Below are 21,300 nucleotides of genomic sequence, written 5' to 3' on the forward strand. Positions count from 1 at the left end.
CACACAAACTCTGTAAGCAACCATGCAATAGCTATCTAGTTTAGAGAGGTCAACAGAGCAACCATCGCCCACAATAAATATTTCCCAACACAGTGTGTAAAACTTATCTGTATCAGAAAATAACAAGCTACAGTTGCCCCAGAGGGGAAAAACAGCTCCACAGAAGGTACAGGAAATGAACTGCACTAAGTCCTTACAGCAGCCAAGAATGATAAATAAAAGTCCTGGCTTAACCACATGAAAATTACGCTACATCTATCAGAGGGCAAAACCGAACCACAAATGAAAGACAAAATTAGCTTTATTAACCAATATTTAAGACTAATACTGCAGAAGTACTGTTAGACACATCAGGGAGCTTAACACAAACTAAAAAGTGCACAACCCTCAGATCTCTGGTTTCAAACCTTCTGTATTCCCAATTAAATAAGATGAAAGTACTTGTGCTTACTTAGCTTTGGAACACTAACTCTCTAGCCACAAGGCAGGCTTTTGTTTCTCACAAGATCTACACTTCAATATTCAGAAGAACATACGCAAACATAATCAGAGCATTAGTTAATCAGGTAAAGCAGAACTGTTCAGTGTCTCATTTCTGTAGCTGTGCTGCAAAATTACTGTTCAATATGCTGCAAAGTCAAAGTCTCCTCTAAGCAGCCTCTGAATCCATTTCCCCAAGTCAAAACAAAGAACGACTAGCTCAACTAAAGCCTGTTGTTATAACATAGGTTACTCTTACTGACACCCACATAGTAAATTGTTCTGAATCTTTTAGGCTTTTAAAATAAAGCCATCATTATGTATCGAGCTCTTGCAACTCGGTGCACCTGCATGTGCTACAGATAGACAGCCTAACCACAAAAGCCTGGAGAAAGTTGGCTTAGGTTAAGACTTGCTCAGGTCCCATGGCCTAGTAAGGTCTTGCTGCTTTGTTCTACAGAACATCACTGCTATCTTTGCTACTAGTGTGCAAAATCATTCTTATACCACTAGCATGTAAAATAATTTTTATACTTCATACATCTAACCAGTCATCTGTTGGAGCAGACTGAAAGGCAGATGTGAGCCTGCAATTCAGAAGTTTAGAATCAAAACTTGTAACTATTATAAATAACACGTCTATGAAGGGAAGAAAGAAGGAGAAAAACATGATATAAGAAAACTCCTAGGAATTAATGATTTTATACAAATATTAGATGAACTCTTAAATTCATCAGGAACTGATCCTGAAGACAGTGGACAGAGAAAAATTCATTATTACCTTATTATGTGTTAAGGTTATCCTCAGGTCTGGTTTTATGATACCATATGCTATCAGTAGATCTTGGACTTTTTTCAGTTCTTCCTTACATTTTCTATTTGTTGAGTAAAACTGCTTTCTTACAGGAAGATTCTTAAACAACTTCAGTACTGTTACCGTAGTACCTGCAAGCAGGTGACAAAAAGCAAGTAGAAGTTACACTGAAAGCATAGTACTGACTTGGTATTGAGGAATTTCATTTTCACTTGGAGAGACAGACCCATCTGTGTGCTGCTGCATACAGAATAAATCCTGATAACACTGAATTAAATCATATTAGCATGAGGAGAAATATACAAACTTAGCAGTCATCCTCCCTCAAAAAACTACCTATCACTCACAAAAGCTGTGATACTCCTCTTTTAATTAGTTAGGATTGCAGCACTAAGCTTTCTTCCGCATGCACTGACAACAGTGAGAATCAGCACTAAATAAAACCAAATGCTCAGTGCATATTAAGTTAACTTCCACCAGTAAAATGTTTAACAAATCTCAGACATCTGGAGGCAAGGGAACACCGAGTTCTGTTATGGCCCCTCACAAGCATTTGCTTTAGGGTACCCAAGGAGCCCAATACCTCTGTTCAAGCTACAGTACATAGTAAGAGGAGGAATGTTCACCTCTAACACAATCACATCAATTCCTAGCCCAAAACGATATTGCAAAGTATTAAACACATTTCAGAATTCAGTCATTCATTCATCAGTTTTGACAAAAAATAAAGGCTTTCCAACCATGGAAAATACTACAGTCTAAATCCTAAGAAGGGTCTCTGGTTAAAATCAAATAAAACTAGAGTTCTCAGCCTTCAGTATTTGCCCATTGATTAGTCCTCAGCATCTTCTTCTGGCTTAATGGCTCCCTGCAGCCAATTAGCACCAAGGATGGAGGGAGTCAGGTCATCAGTCAGCTCCCCATCAGATTTATGAGCAATGCAGCAACTGAAGGGCAGCTTGTGGGAACAGTATTGAAGCAGCCACCGCAGCTCAGCTGGGAAAAGATGAACTTTATGAAGAGCTGCAACTGCGTCCTCAAGAGCACATATCTGTCACAAGAAAGGAGAACACTACTTGTCTTCTGGGAATTCACACTGGCTGGAGCACAAATGCGAGGACACAGCATGGTCTCTTGCTGAGCAACACAAAGCAAACCCACACCACACCTGAACCACCAAGGCCTGCCTCCGAGGCGAGTGCAACCTTTAATCTTCCACACAAACATGCAGAAGGATTTCCAGCAACACATCCTTCCTGCAGGTCAAAAAGAATTATGACTCTGCCTGGTCCCAGAGCTATGGCACTTCCAGCAACTCTTTCATATAGGAGCAGGGCAATTTTCCTTCTTAAAGTAAGAACTTTGCTACATAAAAAAACATTATTTCAGTCCTGAATAAATCTTTCATACACTTACACAGTTTGTCCACCTGGACCTGGGGCAACGAATTTTTATAGTGCTTATTTCCACCATCAGGTTGAAGAAGTAAGTCAGAGAAGGAGAAACTAGTTTATAATTACTATCTAAAACACCTTCCAAGACACATTATTTCTTATGACAACAACACATTCTCAGTTGACAGACAAGGCATGAAATATTTAGAGCTGGAAAGATTCCATGCTAAGCCTTCAAGTACAGAGCAGGTATTTCAACACCAAGTAATGCCTGAGAGGAACAAAATACTTCTGTTACAGTACAATACCAGAACAATGATATCCTACCTTGTCCAAGATGGGAAGGCTTTTTAGAAGTTATATGCCCATTGCTATCCAAAGCATACTGAGTGCTGATTTCATCATCAGCTGTCTTTGTTGTGATCAAAACCTAAAAGAGTGATTTTAAAAAATTATGTTAATGAAGGATTCAAAGTTCAAAATGAGCTTAGATAAGCTTCACTATCACACTTACTGTTGCATTGTTTTAGTCACCAATCAATTACATTTAATTACTTTGTAAAATTTTTCTTCTACAGGTGTTTCTTACAGTCACAGAAATAATCCGCATTATTACTCTTTTTCCGTCTATTTAAGTAGAAGCCATGCATTTCCATCACACTAATACACAAAGCATAGCAATTCTTACTACCTACAACACATTATTGTATCTTTTATTCTAACACAGGTTAAATAAAGTTTGTTATTTAAATCAACTGATAATTCTGCATTTTCATCCTTCCCGAGAGAAGGCATACTATGACAACTTATTAAATTCATGTAAGATTCCACAAACATAACCACTACTATCAAACTAACAGTATATTATCTTTCCACAACCAAACATCTCTAGCAATCAGTAGTAGCATGTTTTGTAAGCTACTAAGGTAACAATTGGATTCGCTTTAGCAAGATCAGTCATAAACCAGTTAAATAACAGTTCCCTGAGTTCAGGTATCAACATTTGGAACAGCAGAGCCACTACACTTTAACCACCTGAAAGACAAAGGTTATCACATGTACAGAGCTTCAGGCTACTTTGGTTTCTTTTAGTCTCTCACACGAATCATTCAGATGAGTTCAGACATTCTTCTTGAGAGAAAAAAAAAAAACAACCAGTAACTGATTAATTGGAAATAACAATATTACAGACCTACTTGCAGGCCAATAGGAAACTACCTCTTAACTGAAACATCAGGGGGCAGTTTGGGTAGCAGAATGCAATTAATGCCAGGAATGTTTAATGAACATAATTATTGATCCAAGGACTAAAGTAATAACTATTAAGGCACTTAGTACACTCAGGCCACCTCCCATCTCTTATGAAACATACTGTAGAGCTGACTAATAGCTCAGAACAGATGACATCCTGCTCTGACCACTCATTAGCAGAAACCAGTGACTGAGGTCTGTCATCATCTGTCAAAACACCAACACTTTTCAAAACATCTTTGGAAATCTCCATCCAAACACACAACCCACTCCTGCTTCATGCAATGTGAACGTAGCCCAAGCTAGCCCAAGTTAGAGTCAAGCTCTAACATCTCTCCTGACCTCAACAGTTGATGGTTCCATCAGATACACATATCGGTATCTTCTGGCAGGATCTAATCGTTGGCAGACTTAGAAAGAAGAATCCAAACCTTGACTTTGATGCAGCATGAACACAGAAAGACAGAGCACAATGGAAGAGTTAGATGCTGTGCCCTTAGCAGCCTGAACACTTTTCAGATTATTTTGAACCAACTTACTTAACACAGACATATGGATCAGGCTTGGATAGGCCAAAGAGTAGTTTCCTGTTTTATCATATGGTCAACAAAGTTTGTGCAACCGCACTCATACACATGTCTAGGAGCAACATGGAACCCAGCAAGATCCTGTGACTGCTGATCACCTAGATAACATCAAGGCAGAAATAGTTACTGGAACTGTAGCTATGTGGGACATCAATTCCCTGAAATTATTTCTCCTGGCCACCATGTGCTGTTCCTCTTTCTGATTTACCCTAATTCAAGTAGGAAACTCAGCCACACTCTTTGACATTATATTTGCTGATAACACTAAGGAGTTAAGCCAGCGTTCTAAGGAATCGTTTATCTATGCACCTATATATAAAGGAACCATGTCTCTATACCCTAATACAAAATAAAAGGAAACACCAAGCACTCTTTCTTTGACCTCTACTGTCTCTGACCCCTACTGACGAAATACACAGAGCACTGCTGTGACCAGTGACAGACAGGCAGGCCTAACACTAAAAAGAAATCCATACTGCTTCCTAACCATATGACGTGGCTTCTGGGGAGGAGGTGAAAGGCAGCATACACAAGCTAAACTGTTCGGGACACGTAATCCTGTTGAAGCAATTTGAAGTCCATGCACTGACATTTTATTAAAACTTTCACAAACACACAAAAAAACTACAAAGCAAACACTAGAGGTTTATAGCAACTGTTCACCTCTGATACGCAGCAAATTGATCCCAAAGCCTCTCCGCGGAAACCATATGTTGTCAGCCTCTCCAGGTCCTCAGAAGAGCTTATTTTTGATGTGTAATATTTAATCGCCATAAATGGAACATCAGCAACCTTGATTCCACTGCCATTGTCTCTTATTTCTATTTTGTTAAATCCATAATTCTCCTAAAAAAGAACAAAACATTAAGGAGCACTAAAACAGCTGAATGAATCAAGACACAAGTTTCAAGCAGCTAAAGTTACAGCTTCTAGTCATCCAGACAGAAGTGGGAGGTTTGCTTATTTGGAGAAACTGGGCAAACATTAAATGTCTGTTAAAGAAAAAGAAAAAAGAGAAAAATACAACATGTTAGGATAGTAGTGAAGGCTTCTTGAAATAATGTAATTCATACTCTGTGGTTTGGAAATAGCACATGAATATAAACACAGTAAATTGAAACAGAAATTGAGGGGGTGTTTTTTGGTTTTTTTTTTTGTTTTTTTTTTAACTATCATGAAATTTGAAAAACCTAAGCTCAGAAAAAGATCTATAGCTGGAAAGCTAAACACTTTCCATCTCTCTTAGCTGTTTGGTATCAATTTTTTCAAATCACCACAAATGTAGCCCAGCCTTCATTCTGGTCAGAGAGTCCTCACCAGGAACTGTTTTCAATTTCATTCTTTATTTATGTGATTTCACTACTGCAGAGATTTTCCAGTCTCTGTATTGTCTCTCAACATACAGCATCTGCAATGTTAATGGAGGCAAAGAAGACAGAAATACAAAAGCTTATAAAAAGGTACAACACTTTACAGAAAGTAAGGGTTCTTAGAGGCTCTTTTAAAAACAGCTTTCAAGGAAGAACAGTTCAATCTTTGTGATTTACCTTTATGTATATGTACTAAATAAATATTCTACTGAATTCTGATTTAGAGATGTCATTTCAGTAAACGCCAGCATAAATAGGGGAAAATGCTCAAAACCAGGATAATTAGGACAGCAAAATGAAATACACAATTTGGGCTCTATAATATCTCAAACGGGTACAGCAAATAAATGCTTCCTTCCAGCTACACTATAATCTGCACATGTAAAACACACCCAAAAAGAACCACAAGCCAGGAGGAGAAAGTAATTAGAGCTGCAGGATCACTAACTACGCCTCTTTTTCAGAAGCAAGCCTGGGTCTTTGAAAAGATGATGATGTAAAATACAGAAAATGTGCTGTAGTGTGTAATAGATCTATAAGACCTTAGAAGTGGTTTTGCTTAGAAAGAATATCTTGAATGGGTGGCTCCACTGACGCTGTACAGAGCACATGATGCTTGCACACAGAAAACTGACTGATTAAACAGAACTAACTTTGTTGTCCCATCTGGGCATATACTGAAGACACTTATGAAAAAATACAGTGTACTCTACCCCCAGCGTTATTTCTCAAAGTAAAAAATACTAATGCAATTAAAAACCAAAGGAAGGTATCTAGAGATATTATCTGTATTCACACAATCTGCATTAAGAAACATTAAAAGCCTCTGAGGTAGGCACAGAACTATACATATTTAATTAACTGGTTAATAGAAATGTGGGTACGTTTCACTTTCCGTATTAATGAATGGTACTAAAGCTATCTTCAGGTGGAAAACAAAGCTTTTGCTAATCATAGAATAATTTACGTTAGAAAAGACCTCTTAGACCTACTCTTAACCTAACACTGCCAACTCCACCGCTAAACTACATCCGTAAGCACCACATCCACACATCTTTTAAAAATACCTCCACAGATAGTGACTCTGCTGCTAACTTGTGCAGCCTCCCCCTTTGGGGAATTTTTCCTAATATCCAGTCTAAATCTCCTCCAGTGCAACTTAAGGCCATTTCCTCTCATCCTATCATTTGTTACTATGGAGAAGAGATCAACACCTACCCCACTACAACCTCCTTTCAGGTAGCTGTAAAGAGCAACAAGGTCTTCCCTCAGACTCTTTCTCTCGCAGATGAACAGACCCTGCTCCCTCATCCACTCCTCCAGACCTTGTGCTCCAGCCTCTTCACCATCTTCATTGCTCTTTTCTGAACACGCTCCAGCACCTCAACGTCCTCCTTCAGGCCCAAAACCAAACACAGGATTCAAGTTGTAGCCTACCAGTGCCAAGTACAGAGGGACAATCACTTCCCTAGTCCTGCTGGCCACACTATTTCTGATTCAAGCCAGGATGGCTGTTGGCTTTCTTGGCCACCTGGGCACACAGCTCATCCATATTCAGCCAGCTATCGAGCAACAGCCCCAGGTCCTTTTCTGCCAGGCAGCTTTCCAGCCACTCTTCCCCAAGCCTGTAGCATTGCATGGGATTGTTGTGACTGAAGTGCAGGACTCAACGCTCAGCCTTGTGCAGCCTCATACAATTAGCCTTGGCCCACTGATCCAGCCTGTCCAGATCCCTCTACAGAGCCTTCCTGCCCTCAAGGAGATCAACACTCCTGCCTAACTTGCTGTCCTCTGCAAACTTATCAAGGGTGCACTCAATCTCCTCAACCAGATAATTAATAAAGATATTGAACAGAACCAGCCCCAACATTCATCAGCCCTGGGGAATGTCATTTGTGACCGGTCACTAGTTGGCTTTAACTCTATTCCCTACAACTCTTTGGGCCTTCCCATCCAGCCAAATTTTTACCCAGTGAAGAGTGCACCCTGTCCAACCCATGAGCCACTTTCTTCAGGAGAATGCTATGGGAAACAGTGTCAAAGGCTTTACTAAATTCTAGGTAGACACACCCACAGGCCTTCATCCACTAAGTGGTTTACCTTGTCATATTCGAGTCAATCCTGCTGGGGAGCAAACCAGAACCTAAATAATACATCTCAACTGAACATAAAAAAACTTAACAAGATAGAAAGAGAAAACCTTCCACCCCACTGCTGTATGCACTAATGAAGGGTTTGAGCATTTTACAATGAACCCCTGCTTTCTATTCTAATTTTTACATCCAGACCACTTAACTGCTTAGGAAAAGCAAGATTTATCCTCTGCAACTTGAATCAAAATATTAAATAAAAAAATTGAGAATCATTAATGCAATATAATCTTTCATTTTTACTCACACACATTTTACTTAAAATGTTACAGTGCTTAGACTATATATCCTGTAGCGCCTTCCAGCATGCTACATGACATATATCCTCCTGAGGTCACAATCCCATGAGATGTTTAAGTTGCTCTACCAGATCACTAATGCCAAACCATATGGTTCAACTCCCTCCTCTTTCACTCGCTTGCATGGGAACATCTTTGTTTCAGCTACAACTCTGTTACTCATGAGAACACTAAGGTAAATTCAGCTTATTAAACTGCTGCAAATAATCCACTTTTCTTGCTGCACTACTTTTCTTTTGCATTAGCAAGATGAATGGATGATGAGAGGCAGACATGTCTAGCAATGCCATGCAGATGGATGTAGGCTTTCCAGGTGATGAGATGGATCAGGTGTACAGTAGAAATTCACCCTGAGCTAACATCTTCTGAGAAGGTTCTAAGCATTAAAGCTCCCACTATCATGCACTAGGAAAAAAGGTTCAGAAATGAGTGTCTGCCTTTTACAACATTTTGTATAATAGTAGCAAATCTGCAGCTAAGATTCATCCCTCTGAATCCCTACTCTGCTCCACCTATTAACAGAGTATGCTGCTCACCTTTTCTAATACTTAAAATACGCAGGTCTCCAACCGTGAAGATGATTCCCATAAATTCCTCTTGTTGAAGGTCATTGGAGAAACTGACAGACTAATGCTCCTGCAGTCTATCCATACACAAGCAATTACATTGTTGCATCAATGGTCTTTAGCACACTTAAACCCAAAGCTAGGACATTGTGTGGAGAATAAAACCACCATTCTATATATGCTTAGTGCACAACCACGCCACAGAGGCTGTTGACTGCGTTGCTAACAAGGCAAGCTCCACCATATTTGTATTTCTAAAAGCAACAAAGTATGAACAAAGGTTCAAATTAATAAATAGATACCACTCAATGCCCTGTAGAAAGGCCACAGTTCAGTTTCTAATCAACTGTCTGGCTTTTAATTGTAATTAAAGTAATATCACATTATCTAAAACTACAACATAAGCTGATGTTTTTGCCAGTGTTGCCAGTTTGCGTAAGAGCTAGTTGATACACAGTGCAAAGACGCTCAATAACATCACTTGTTGGAGTTCAGTCAACCAAGAACTTCACAAGCCAAAGCTTTCCAATACAATTGACCACTGCCATGGTTTCTACCCAGGAACTATTCCATCTGCTTAACTCCTGTTTGTCTGTCTCACGAAAAGCCATTCCTGTTTTGTTCAAGCAAACTGGGTAACAAGGCTGAACAAATCAGCTAGCCTTCCTAAGGCATCTCAAAAAGGCTAAATACAATGCAAATGCTGCAAGTTTCAGGCAAAAATCAGTAAGCTGTAAAATGAAATTTCAAAGTTTCTGTTCCCCATTATGCTTTTGAAACAATCCAGAGTTGATGTGGTCATTGAGCTATATTTTGTGGTCAACTTCATTTAAATGTCATGTGATAACAACAGTATTCTGATATAGAAACATAACCCAAAAGTCTCAGAAGAAGAATCCTCAGTTTTACAGTATTATGTACAGCCATGCAAGTTTTCTCCTCTCACCTAGTACCCACAAAATAACAATCAGCAAAACTTGTTTACTCACTGTCAACCTATGTAAAGCCAGGTTGGTTGGTTTGTTTTCGAAATACAGAAATTTGGAGTTGGACTGATAAAGAATGTAACAGTAGAGAAGATGACTCAGACTGGAAATGCTTGAAAATTACCTTTTAAATTGATTTGGGACCTCTCAGTATGGAAACAGCTGGTTCTTGCACTGTGAACCCCATGCTGATTAGAGGGCTTTCTCCTCCAGCTATCTGCATGGCCCTGTATCAGTACTCCAGTAAAAGAGAAAAGGTTTGTTCTAACAATTTTTGAAGGCTCCAAAACCTTTAGCTGACTTCTTGCAGTTACTAACTGGCTTACAGGATTCAATTCTGGTACCCTTACCCTCAGAACTGCGCACACACCATTCACTTTGGAGTTACTCATGAAGTGAGACACTGTGCAATCTAAATACTGAGAATCATAGAATCACTAGGTTGGAAAGGACCCACTGGGTCATTGAGTCCAACCATTCCTAACAATCCCTAAACCATGTCCCTAAGCACTTCATCCACCCGTTCCTTAAACACCTCCAGGGAAGGTGACTCAACCACCTCCCTGGGCAGCCTGTTCCAGTGCCCGATGACTCTTTCTGTGAAGAATTTTTTTCTGATATCCAGCCTGAACCTCCCCTGGTGGAGCTTAAGGCCATTCCCCCTTGTCCTGTACCCTGTCACTTGACAGAAGAAGCCAGCTCCCTCCTCTCCACAACCTCCTTTCAGGTAGTTGTAGAGAGTAATAAGGTCTCCCCTCAGCCTCCTCTTCTCCAGGCTAAACAACCCCAGCTCTCTCAGCCGCTCCTCACAAGACTTGTTCTCCAGCCCCCTCAACAGCTTCGTTGCTCTTCTCTGGACACACTCCAGAGACTCAACATCCTTCTTGTGGTGAGGGGCCCAGAACTGAACACAGTATTCAAGGTGCGGTCTCACCAGTGCTAAGTACAGAGGGAGAATAACCTCCCTGGACCTGCTGGTCACACCGTTTCTGATACAAGCCAAGATGCCATTGGCCTTCTTGGTCACCTGGGCACACTGCTGGCTCATGTTCCGTTGGCTGCCAACCATTACCCCCAGGTCCTTCTCTTCCGTGCAGCTTTCAGAAGACAGAAGTTAGCACAGACCACAGTAAAGACAGAGTATTTTCAGCTCACTTAAAGCACACAACAAATAAGCATTTTCCTTTGCATCTGCAGGAAACCATACTCAGATGGAAAACACTTGAGACTCACTGAGAAAAGATAGCAGTGATAGGGACAAAGAAACAAGTAGAAATTGAACTGTCCTCATAATTAAGAGCATTTGCCTAACACTTAATTGGAAAATAGCTTAGACATTCACTGATATTTACAGGAAAGAAAATTGGATGCAATTCTGGATAAATCCATTCATACAGACTGTAACAGCATACTTTCTTCCTACATAGGAGATACTGCTACTAAGCAGCTGTTGAGAAAATACTGCAAAACCAGAAGTACTCATAGGAGCAAGAGAAGGTGATCAGTTACCCAGCTGGGGGGGAACACAAGTTTCTTATTATAAATGATGCTATTTTTTTCCAAAACTACCTTTAAGTGATATGCCAACTTTTTTTAGGATGTTATAAAAATAAAGCATTAGCAGTAGCCAGAGCTTATCACACTATTGTGGACCATGCAGTAATTTGTATTAACAAAACATCTAACATTGCCATCTGCAACCTCTTCCATTGCTTGCATTTTTGCCTTCCTGATAATATTTTCTGAGAGAACTGAATATGTCAGTCTAGCAGTGAGATGGAAGTCCAACATATTTTAAAACACGCTATTAGTCAGAAAAAGTCAATTCGTAAGTAGGAAAAGAAATATTAAACAAACTAATATTTTCTTCAAGATACACTCAGGAGCACAAGCACAACTTACTGTTTCAGTGTGGGCTCAAAAACATTAAGGGAAACTGTTTTTGGACCATTTTTATTTGAGGTTAAAATACGTACGTATAAACACTATAAATACCTTTCCATCATCAAAACCATGAGAGCCTAAAAAATATATTTGCAGCAAAACAATTTTTCTTGTATCTTATTTTGCATCCAATTCTTTATAAAAGAAAGAGGATTTACCAATTTAGTATCAATATTCGTGGCACCAGCATCCAAGGAGTTTTCTATCAGCTCCTTCACCACACTGACAACTGATGTAATCACTTGAGAACTTGAAAGGAGACGAATAGTTTCTGCTGACAGCTGTTTCATAGTGGAATAAGATTCAGAGAAGCTGCATAAGAAGATAACAGGAAAAGAAGGCAAAAGGTTGATTACAAATACAAGTTCCCAAATACCTGTTTTACAGCAACTTTTAAATGTAGGCAAAACATAACATTATGGTTAAAGAGTAAAATTTTCAAGATACAGTAAGACCCAGCTTCTTCAGCAGTCAATCCAGTTTTGACTTCTGGAAAGAACAGAACACAGGTCTAGACAAGAGAATATTATTTTAAGTAGATTAAACTTCAAATGAAAAACTAAGAATTCCAAGATACACTGAGCAAAGCAGTATTACCTCACATGTGTAGAGTCAACACCTCTAAACTCCTATAATGTGGTTGTGATCTTGCAATCACAACAGAGTAGACAGACCACAAGGTAACCCAGGAAGCCAGTCAGAAATGTCTTCAGATAGGGTATTTACCCAGTATACTAATTCCAGCATTGATGAAAATAAAGTAGAACTTTATAATCTTTCATTAATTTTTTATTATTATTTAGTTAGTTATTTTACAAACTCCTTGCATCACTTCCCACCCCTACCTTTAAAATTTCTGAGTTCAGCACTGCTGTGTTGTGTGCATGATTCCCAGTACCTAAACATTCATTGAATAAACATGACCTGGAGGTAACTGTTGGGAGTTGGGAAAGTGGGGAGGAAGCATAGTGGTACTGAGGCAAAACTCGTATTCCATGGCAATGTAATCTGCTGCCAATAACGAAAAACAAAACTAAACATCTGAATTATACCCTTGCCTTTCTAATCTGACTTACAGGTCAGTTTACTTCTATGTTCCTGTATCTTCCACTGGTAAACGGAGATGCCTCCCTCAATGGATAATTTTTTTAATCACTGAAAACACTTACAAAGAGTTATAAAGTTCCTGTTGCATTACAGAAACACTCCACCATGAAGAGATCCTAAGCGGATCTGGAAATTTTTGGATTCATTTCTGTTTAAGTACTCAAGCAGACAATTAAGGAAGCTCCACAAAAAAATCTTTGTTGATCCTTGACACAAAGAACCCAAGCATAGTTTCTCATGCATAGAGAAAGGTGGGGAAAAGAGCATTGCTAGACAGCTCTTTGCACCTCAAGACTGGTTCAGACTTGCGTTGTTCTCTGTGCTACATGGAATGCTTCTTCTCTCCACAGCAGCACTCTACTAGGTTATGTTACTTAACATTGAGAAGCAAACAATCCCAGCAGTCCTGGCTTCATCATTGATTCTGCTCAAGCCATCTGCTGGAGATCAAAGATCATACGCTCAGCACCCATCCCAAGGATACGAGCACATGTGGAGGAACGGAGCTAACACAGACTTTCTCCTGACACAGTTGGGACACAGCAAGGGACTGCAGCCAACACCCCAAAGCATCCCTATCCCGCAGAGTATGTGCAGCTGATAGAGCAATTACAGGACACTTCTCTGCCTTCTTTTCCTTTTAAAGGCTGCCACTCTTTAAACATAAAAGACAAAGAAAAAACACAGTACAGCGTTTTGAAGAGGAAGCAGAATTAAAACTTCTCTTGGAATAGTAACAGAGAGGTTTCCTCTCTTTATTTGTTATTTACATCCCAAAACGAGTTTGCCTTTCTGATGTGGTTAAAAGATCTGACAAATCAGTTTGCAACACACTGGAAAAGGAGCACAGGAAGACACGTGGTGTTGAAGACAGACCAATACTAATCATGCACACACATTCAGAAGGCACAATTCCTCTTGTGTTATATAGGACTCCCAAGTACTTCATGATTAACTAATGACATGTGCCAGATTGGAGCTGGACAACTTTATCAAAAGACACTGGACAACACAGAATCATAGAAGAGTTTGGGTTGGAAGGGACCTCAAAGACCACCTAACTCCAACCCTCTGCCATGGGCAGGGACACGTCCTACTAGATCAGGCCACCCAAGGCCCCATCCAACCCGGCCTTGAACACCTCCAGTGATGAGGCATCCACAACTTCCCTGGGCAATCTGCTCCAGCACCTCACCACTCTCTTCATGAAGAGATTCTTCCTTATCTCTAGTCAAAATCTGCCCCTCTCCAGTTTATACCCATTGCCCGTAGTCCTGTCACTACAAGCCTTTGTAAACAGTCCCTCCCCAGCTTCCCCGTAGGCCCTTCAGGTACTGGAAGGTTATTCCTTCCATATTACATGTATTGGAATCACGTATTTCATGCACTGAACCCGTATTTCGTGTATTGGAAATACAAGTTAAAGTATTTCACCACCCTCGTTGTAAAATATTTCTTCCTTATATCTACTCCAAACCCCCTCTCTTTTAGCTAAAACCACTGGTCGCAGCAGTACAGGCCTCGAGCTCGTCCCCATCTCTCCCACCAGCCAGTCGGCACGAAAGGCTGCAACAAGGTCCCTGGGGCCCCCTCTCCTCCAGGCTAAACAATCGTGAACGTACCGCCCAGGGGAGCGCATCCCACCCCGCTTACTTTTAGCCAAAAGGCACAGATTTCAGCTGCAGCCACAGCTGGGCACGGCCCCGCCCCGGGAAACGCACGCGCGGCGGCGCCTCTGCGTTTTATCGGCGGGAAAAAAAGGGAAAGGCGCCCGCAGAACTCCCGCGCGGCACCGCCCCCTCCCGCCCCGCACCACCTGCCCCCGCGCCAATCCCCGCCCCAGCGCTAACACCGCCCCGCGGCCCCAGTGCCCCACCTGGGGCGGCCCCGCTAGCTCTGGCTCCTGGGCGGTGCGGGGTCCCGGAAAGGCGGGCGCGGGAAGGGGGGAGGAGGAGCGGGAGCAGGGGCGGCTGCGCCGGCGCCGCGTCCCGGGACCGGCCCCGGCCCCGCCTCCGCCTGGGCCCGGCGCGGCTGTACTTTGGGCCCTCCCGCATCCCGGCGCCCATCGCCGCCGGGTGATGGCTGGAGGCGCGCGGTCTTACCCAAACCAAGCTGGCGTTGCTGGTTATGTGTTGCTTTTGGGGATGGATGTAGAAGGAAATTAAAAACTTTCCATCTCAGACCCGTAAATGCTTATAAATAGCTTCGGTGATCACGTGAGTATGAAGATGCAATGATTTTTCTGTAATTATGATCACAAATTTGACTGTCACAGGACAAGAGTGTCACAAGTGTAAGTTCTGTAAATGTCCTGGAGAGATCAGTGTTACAAAATTGTTTGTGTGTGTCTGCCTGCGAGAACCTTTGAACTCATTGGCTCATTTCAGACATTTTTGAAAGATGGAAATATCTGTCCAAAAACTAGGAGATGAGGAGAGCCTGGAATCTGGGCTTTGCTGCAAAAAAAGGAGACAAAAGTTACTCCTTGTTGGTTCTAGCAGCAGGTGGCTGGGCAACTAGTATATGTGGAATCTTTCGCTAGCTGTTACATGAGCAAGAAACAGGAGGAAAATTGTCAGATAAGGGAAGTGGAAAAGAACTGGATATTGGCATGGGTGGTCAAAAGAGTTTCGAAGACAAATGACGTAGGTTGGTTTCTTACAGGTTTGCAACTTTAGCTTCTAACAGCACAGCTTGCTATTGTTTTCTTTTTTAATGTCTCTTCTTTAGCAGGCTTGTAGGTTTTGTTTGGGCTTTTTTTAAGTAATAAATTCCTAACAGCCTCCTGGTACTGTCTTCTCTATAAAATATACTTTGAAGATCTTGACGTCCAGCTTGGTTTATGCACTGTGTTCCTTCCAGACCTGCTTATTTAAAACAGCCTTTTCCCAAATTCAAGAATGGCATATGTTAAGTACCTTTGTGTAATAGTAGTCTCAATCTTCAAACAGTTCTGTTTTATAGGGTAAAAATGAACGTAGGAGTTGCCCATAGCGAGGTAAATCCAAACACACGGGTGATGAACAGTCGTGGAATGTGGCTGACCTATGCGCTTGGAGTTGGCATGCTGCACATTGTCTTGCTCAGCATTCCTTTCTTTAGTGTCTCTGTGGCCTGGACTTTAACAAACGTGATTCACAACCTGGTAAGTACCCTCTCTTGCAACATTTGAGAAGTTGTTTATATATTTAGTAGCAGGAGAAGAGAAAAATAGCAAGGCTTTATGGATAATGAAATTTAGCTAGCAAAATTACCATCTCTGTTTGGTTTATTGACTCCTTAATTGAGTTAGTTGGCTGTTTTGGGGAGGAGAAGTGATACATGATCACTTTGGGTTTAAGGACAGAAAACGTGAAATACTCCTTAGATATGTTTCTTTCAAAAGGCATGTAAATAAGCTAGAATCTTGCAAACATAAAATCACGCCAAACAACTTTTACAGTGGTCTGTACATTGTTAAAGAGCTGTGCTGAATCAATAAAATATATTGCATTTTCAGTTCTTGAATATTATCTACTAATGTTTTTATATAAATCCGTTAGTGTCCCAAAATATTTAATTTCAGCGCTTGACCTGTTCCTTGGCCAGAAAGGTTTGTGTTCTTATTCTTCTTGCTTTGATTTCTGGCCAAGCTAGTTAAATATTAGCTCAGAATGACTTCAGCAGACAACTTTGTTACTATGCATGACATAAGAAAAATCTTACTTGAAAGCAGTGGGAAAAACTAGACTGCCTTGACCCAAGCCCTGAAACCATTTGCTATTCAGTAGGTTGTGATTTGCATGATGACTTTTGTATGCAAAAGGCTTTGGAAGTTAAAGATCGTAAGAATCTTTCTGCCTCCTCTCTTCAGGATGCTATAATTTTGGTGTGATCCTTTAAAGTAATGCAAGTACATATATTGGTCCAGCCAAGAAAAGAGGGCCGTAATCCAGCAATTTACATCATACGTGAGGTTTACTAACTCAGCTTTCTAACATAAACGGCAAAGAAGTCTTGACAAAAAGATAGCTTCTTCCTTATTTAGGAAAATGATAGTTCACTTTAAAGACTGAAGATGGATAATATCCTCTTGAATCCTGTTAAAAATAATATTTTTTTTTATTTGAGCTTATTATTATTATAGATAGGTTTAAAACTAGTAGTGGGATTGTAAACATCATTAGAGCATTTTGTATGTTACCTTTCACGGCATCAGACATTTCCTAAATGCCTTACCAAATTTATTGCAAGTAGCTACCATGACAGCAGGGACGAGAGCATGCACTGGCAAGTAGTTTTCTAGTAGAACACTAGAAGCCGAGTATAAACTGCAGTTTTCGTTATCTCAGCATTTAAATGGCACTTCTTTGGAAACAAATCCTTTAATGGCTTGACAAACAAAAAAATCTTGGATTTCCACTAATGGAAAACTGTTACCTGCCCTTGAAAGCATTTTTGGTGATCCTTTCTGCAAGTACCACTGTGAAATAAAATGTGTAGTAAGCATTTGGATCTGTCCTAAAAGTGCCTTTCTGGTTAAGCTCTTCAAACTGAGGTGCTGCAAATGTTATGAATTGAAGATTTAATTAAGCAAATTCATTCTCTTAGGTTAATTGGCTTCCAGTCAGGGGATATTCCACAACAAAAATGGAAGATGATGTGAAATGACTTGCTCAATTCTTACCTCCTTTGTAAGAAGTCGAAAGAAATGTGATTTTTCTATATAAAGCATTCAATAACAATTTCTGTATGTGCATAACACCTGGGAGAAAGAAAGTGGAAGTCTGATGTTTTCTGATAGAGACTCTTGCCTGGAGCTGGTGTGCTCTCTTTGATAGAAAACAAATATTATTTGAAACTGGAGGAGGGTAGACTCCTATGTTGGATTGATCTTTAGGCCAAAATTGATCTTTCAGAACAGACTAGACATGGCATGCTCCCTTAAAACAGCAAAGAACAGTCCAGCATGGTTAAGGAGAAGCAGCAAAGAGATGGACAGATGGTATTCAACAGATTGCTGGTAGTCAGCTTCTATGTATCTGAAGTTGGAGGGGGGCTGAGAAAGCTATCAGAAGTTGTTGTAATATTGCCAGTATTCGTAGATAGACTTTTTGCATTGTGCATACTCTGCCTCCTAACTGCTTAGGAAAACGTTAATATAAATTGGCAGCCCTAAACTTTTTATTTTGCTTGTTAAAATTCTGTTCATTTCATGCATTTTTTATTATGTAATGTAGAAGGCAGTGGATTGGATGTCACACAACTTTGGCTTTAGTTCTGACTGTGCCACTGGCTGTACAGACTTGGGGAAAATCACTTCTTGTCTCTTCTTTCCTCTTCTATAATTTGTCGTTACAGGATAGCAGCTCTTCTGGGTGAGAATTCATTAACTTTTTTTTTTTCAATGCATTGAACAACGTTACAATTATAAAAAAATACAGAAATGCAGCTAAAAGTGCCACTGTATTCATTTTTTGTTTTCCCCAGGGCATGTATGTGTTTTTGCATGCAGTAAAGGGAACTCCTTTTGAAACACCAGATCAGGGGAAAGCTAGGCTACTAACACACTGGGAACAACTGGATTATGGAGTGCAATTTACATCTTCAAGAAAATTCTTCACAATTTCTCCTATAATTCTGTGAGTTCAAAACTGTGTTGTGGATTAATTGAATCACAAAACCGTGATCTCAAAAACTGCAACCAAATGAGTTCCAATTTACATTCTAAAAGCATTTTCTGGTGGATTTTTTTTTTTTGCTTGTTTGTTTCTACATCACAGAGGTAAGGGAGTACATATATGCAGGCCATACAATCAGCAATCCTTCCTGCAGCTTTCAACACTTAATTCACATACTGAATTCAAAGTTTGTAAACAGTTATTAATGGAGCAGGTTTTAAAGATTAGACATGTTATAAGGAAAACTTACTGCTAACTCTTGAAGTTCTTTAAGAGATGGTAAAGATCGAAAAACTGAACTAATTGCCTTCAGCACATGAACGTGGCAGCGTTTATTAACTATTTTGTGTGTTAGGAGGAGTGGGGCAGTCCTCACTGAATATGGTCTGAGATTTCGCATGTCGGTTTTGCTTTATACCAACTGTCTTCTGCTTACACCAATTATATAATAGGATAAGAAATTCTGCACCACCTGTCTCTGTTGACAAAAGCATGGTTGCATAACTAAAGGAAATCAGACGGGTATTTCATGTCCAACTCTGAAAAGTCTTTCTCTTTTTCCCTTAAGGAAGTTGTCCAATTGTGTGACAGAGTTGGTGGGGAGAGGGAAGATCGTGCATCATGTTTAGAAAGCTGGTTCACAAGGATAGAAACCGAAAAAAATATATCTAATTCCTAAAAAAAATCACAGATGCGCTCGGCATAAATGATTTTTGCACTGAAAAATGTTAAATGCTTTATCTCTCAGCTTGCTAGGGTAGCAGAACTGTCAGTATTTTGCTAATAAACCTTTCACTGTTCCACAAATCAGGCTTGTGGCTGTAGGTCAGACTCCACCTTGTGGGGAGAACTGCTGGAGGATAACACTACCTGAGAGTTGCTTTTTAGCACCTTGAGCAGTATGGGAAGAAGAGACTTAGTCCATAATTTTGCTGTAGATATTCTAGAACCTTAGCTGAGATATTTAATACAGGAATAGATCAGTTGTTAACCAGTAAAATATTACTGATTACTAAATCACTTTTTTCAACTCTGCTTTGTTTGCTTATTTTTTAGGCAAGGGTGTTATCAGCTAAGCTTGCTCCCTTTTCTCCTGCAGGTACTTCCTGGCAAGTTTTTACACAAAGTATGATCTCACACACTTCATCCTCAACACAACGTCTCTCCTAACAGTGCTTATCCCCAAGCTGCCCCAGTTGCATGGCGTTCGAATTTTTGGCATCAACAAATATTAAGCAGAAGGTTTGACACTGACTGCCCTGACATGGCTGCTGCTGCTCCCCAGGTGAAGGAAACAGTAGACTGCTGTGCTGTATATCTAATCGTATTCAGTGGGACACTTTTACATCTGAGTTACCATTCCTACTTCCGGTAGCATTATCTGGGATGAAAGCTGAGTTTATAAGAAGATGCATCTGAATACTTAAATGTGAATCGGAAACCTGTAGAAGATTTCCAGAAGCTGGGCAGGCCCAGCTCTGAAGTGTAATCATCATCTAGACTGTGTGCATAAAGAAGGTAGAAGTACCAGTTCAAATGGAGAGCAGTAATTTAAAACTACCCAGTCAACCACAGTGTAAGTGGTAACTTCACATGTAAATCCAGGATCATTGTTGCCAAGGACTGGTGAGGCAGTATTCTTAGATTAAGTGAAAGTAGCTAGTTACTGCCATATGGGTCGTAGGTAGTTGTGCTTGTTATTGCATTGTGGAAATTTGTCTTGCGGTAAATACTGTGACAGCTGGCATAAACTGATGGTGTAATTCATGCCTTACCTGTTCTTGTGATTCTGTAGACCCAAGAAAGTCCTTCACTGTTAGTTCGGGATTTCTACAACTTGATAGCTTGGTTTATGCACATTTTTACAAGTCACCACTGTTGTGTTTATTTCATTTTGCTTACCAGGATTCTGACTTTTCTGTGTGTAAATGGCACATCCTGAGAAACTGTAAATTTTTGACTGTTTTCTCCGATACTTGGCTAACAGGTTATTTTTCAGTAGCTGGGAGGCCTGTAATGGTGGTGGAAAGGGTTGCTGCTGTCATTGAAGAAGCAGGTCCATTACAGAGCAACAATGTTGGAACACATAACAGAAACTCTGTGTAGGTTGCGAGTCAGAATAGAAGCTGAACTAGAAGTAGGTGAATCGGCAAATCACATGGACTAACTATGCTTTTGCAGAAAAAGGTATAAATAATTTGCATGTCTTGGAAACGGGGACGAATGCGGTGTTTTAGGGGTATTGTGTAATTCTGAGTAATCCTGTACATAGTCAGCTCTGGCACTGGAGTGAAGGAGGTACGTCTTGAGCTTTGAGCACTTATTTCTCTGTCTTGGAGAAAGGATGAATTTTGAAGTCTGCCACATACCTGCCAGCCCAAACCAGCTCGGATGGAACTGAAGACTGTTTAAGACCTGATGTTCATTTTGATTGCAGTGAAAGCTGGTGAGCTGGGAAAAAAGAAAAAGAAGGAAAAGCCCATGGTGGTGCTGCTTTCCCTGCTAGGGGAGGGTTCTGGCTGTTTACTGTATTTATGAAGATGGTGTTTAAAAAATAAAAAGATAATGAGTTGAGAATTTCTTCTAGCAATGGGAAGCAATTGATTCTTTGTGTTATCTTTGTGTTATTTGTATGGAAAGTGGTACCTGGTAAGTTTTTTTCATAGTCAAAGAATCATAGAATGGTTTGGGT

General features: G+C 40.4%; 2 protein-coding genes across 6 annotated transcripts in view; one reads left to right on the top strand and one right to left on the bottom strand.

Annotated features, from left to right (window-relative positions):
• PMS1 (PMS1 homolog 1, mismatch repair system component) overlaps positions 1–14,939 on the bottom strand; it is a 58,753-nt gene extending 43,814 nt beyond the window's left edge. For 3 of the 4 annotated variants that reach the window (XR_008450514.1, XM_054070525.1, XM_054070523.1), the window contains exons 1-5: positions 14,825–14,939; positions 12,000–12,153; positions 5,190–5,372; positions 3,016–3,118; positions 1,262–1,425 (exon numbers count right to left, since the gene is read on the bottom strand). Coding sequence is in view for 3 of the 4 variants with exons in the window: in XM_054070525.1 (XP_053926500.1) it covers positions 1,262–1,425; positions 3,016–3,118; positions 5,190–5,372; positions 12,000–12,131 (582 nt within the window). In the remaining variant the exon portion in view is untranslated. Of the gene's footprint in view, positions 1–1,261; positions 1,426–3,015; positions 3,119–5,189; positions 5,373–11,999; positions 12,154–14,601; positions 14,736–14,824 lie in introns of those variants that run through there. The other variant, XM_054070524.1, reaches the window with a different exon arrangement.
• Positions 14,940–14,956: 17 nt separating this feature from the next.
• On the top strand, positions 14,957–21,288 carry ORMDL1 (ORMDL sphingolipid biosynthesis regulator 1). Of its 2 annotated transcripts, none has more exons than XM_054070531.1 (4): positions 14,957–15,164; positions 15,900–16,093; positions 18,418–18,569; positions 19,708–21,288. In XM_054070531.1, the coding sequence occupies exons 2-4, from the start codon at positions 15,920–15,922 to the stop codon at positions 19,841–19,843; spliced, it is 462 nt and encodes a 153-aa protein (XP_053926506.1). In that variant the 5' UTR covers positions 14,957–15,164; positions 15,900–15,919; the 3' UTR covers positions 19,844–21,288. The 2 variants fall into 2 exon arrangements, with proteins under 2 accessions (XP_053926506.1, XP_009558125.1); XM_009559830.2 differs by having other exon boundaries at positions 14,960–15,164; positions 15,913–16,093; positions 19,708–21,284.
• The last annotated feature ends 12 nt before the right edge of the window (positions 21,289–21,300 follow it).

This window comes from Cuculus canorus, chromosome 6 (genome assembly GCF_017976375.1).
Source record: "Cuculus canorus isolate bCucCan1 chromosome 6, bCucCan1.pri, whole genome shotgun sequence".
Classification (NCBI taxonomy): Eukaryota; Metazoa; Chordata; class Aves; order Cuculiformes; family Cuculidae; genus Cuculus; species Cuculus canorus.

What these genes read in the sequence shown, in the direction of transcription:
- ORMDL1 (XM_054070531.1), top strand. Translation starts at nt 15,920, where the DNA reads ATGAACGTAGGAGTTGCCCATAGCGAGGTAAATCCAAACACACGGGTG. An exon ending in CAAACGTGATTCACAACCTG is followed by an intron (nt 16,094 to 18,417) that starts GTAAGTACCCTC and finishes TGTTTTCCCCAG; the next exon opens with GGCATGTATGTGTTTTTGCA. An exon ending in ACAATTTCTCCTATAATTCT is followed by an intron (nt 18,570 to 19,707) that starts GTGAGTTCAAAA and finishes TTTCTCCTGCAG; the next exon opens with GTACTTCCTGGCAAGTTTTT.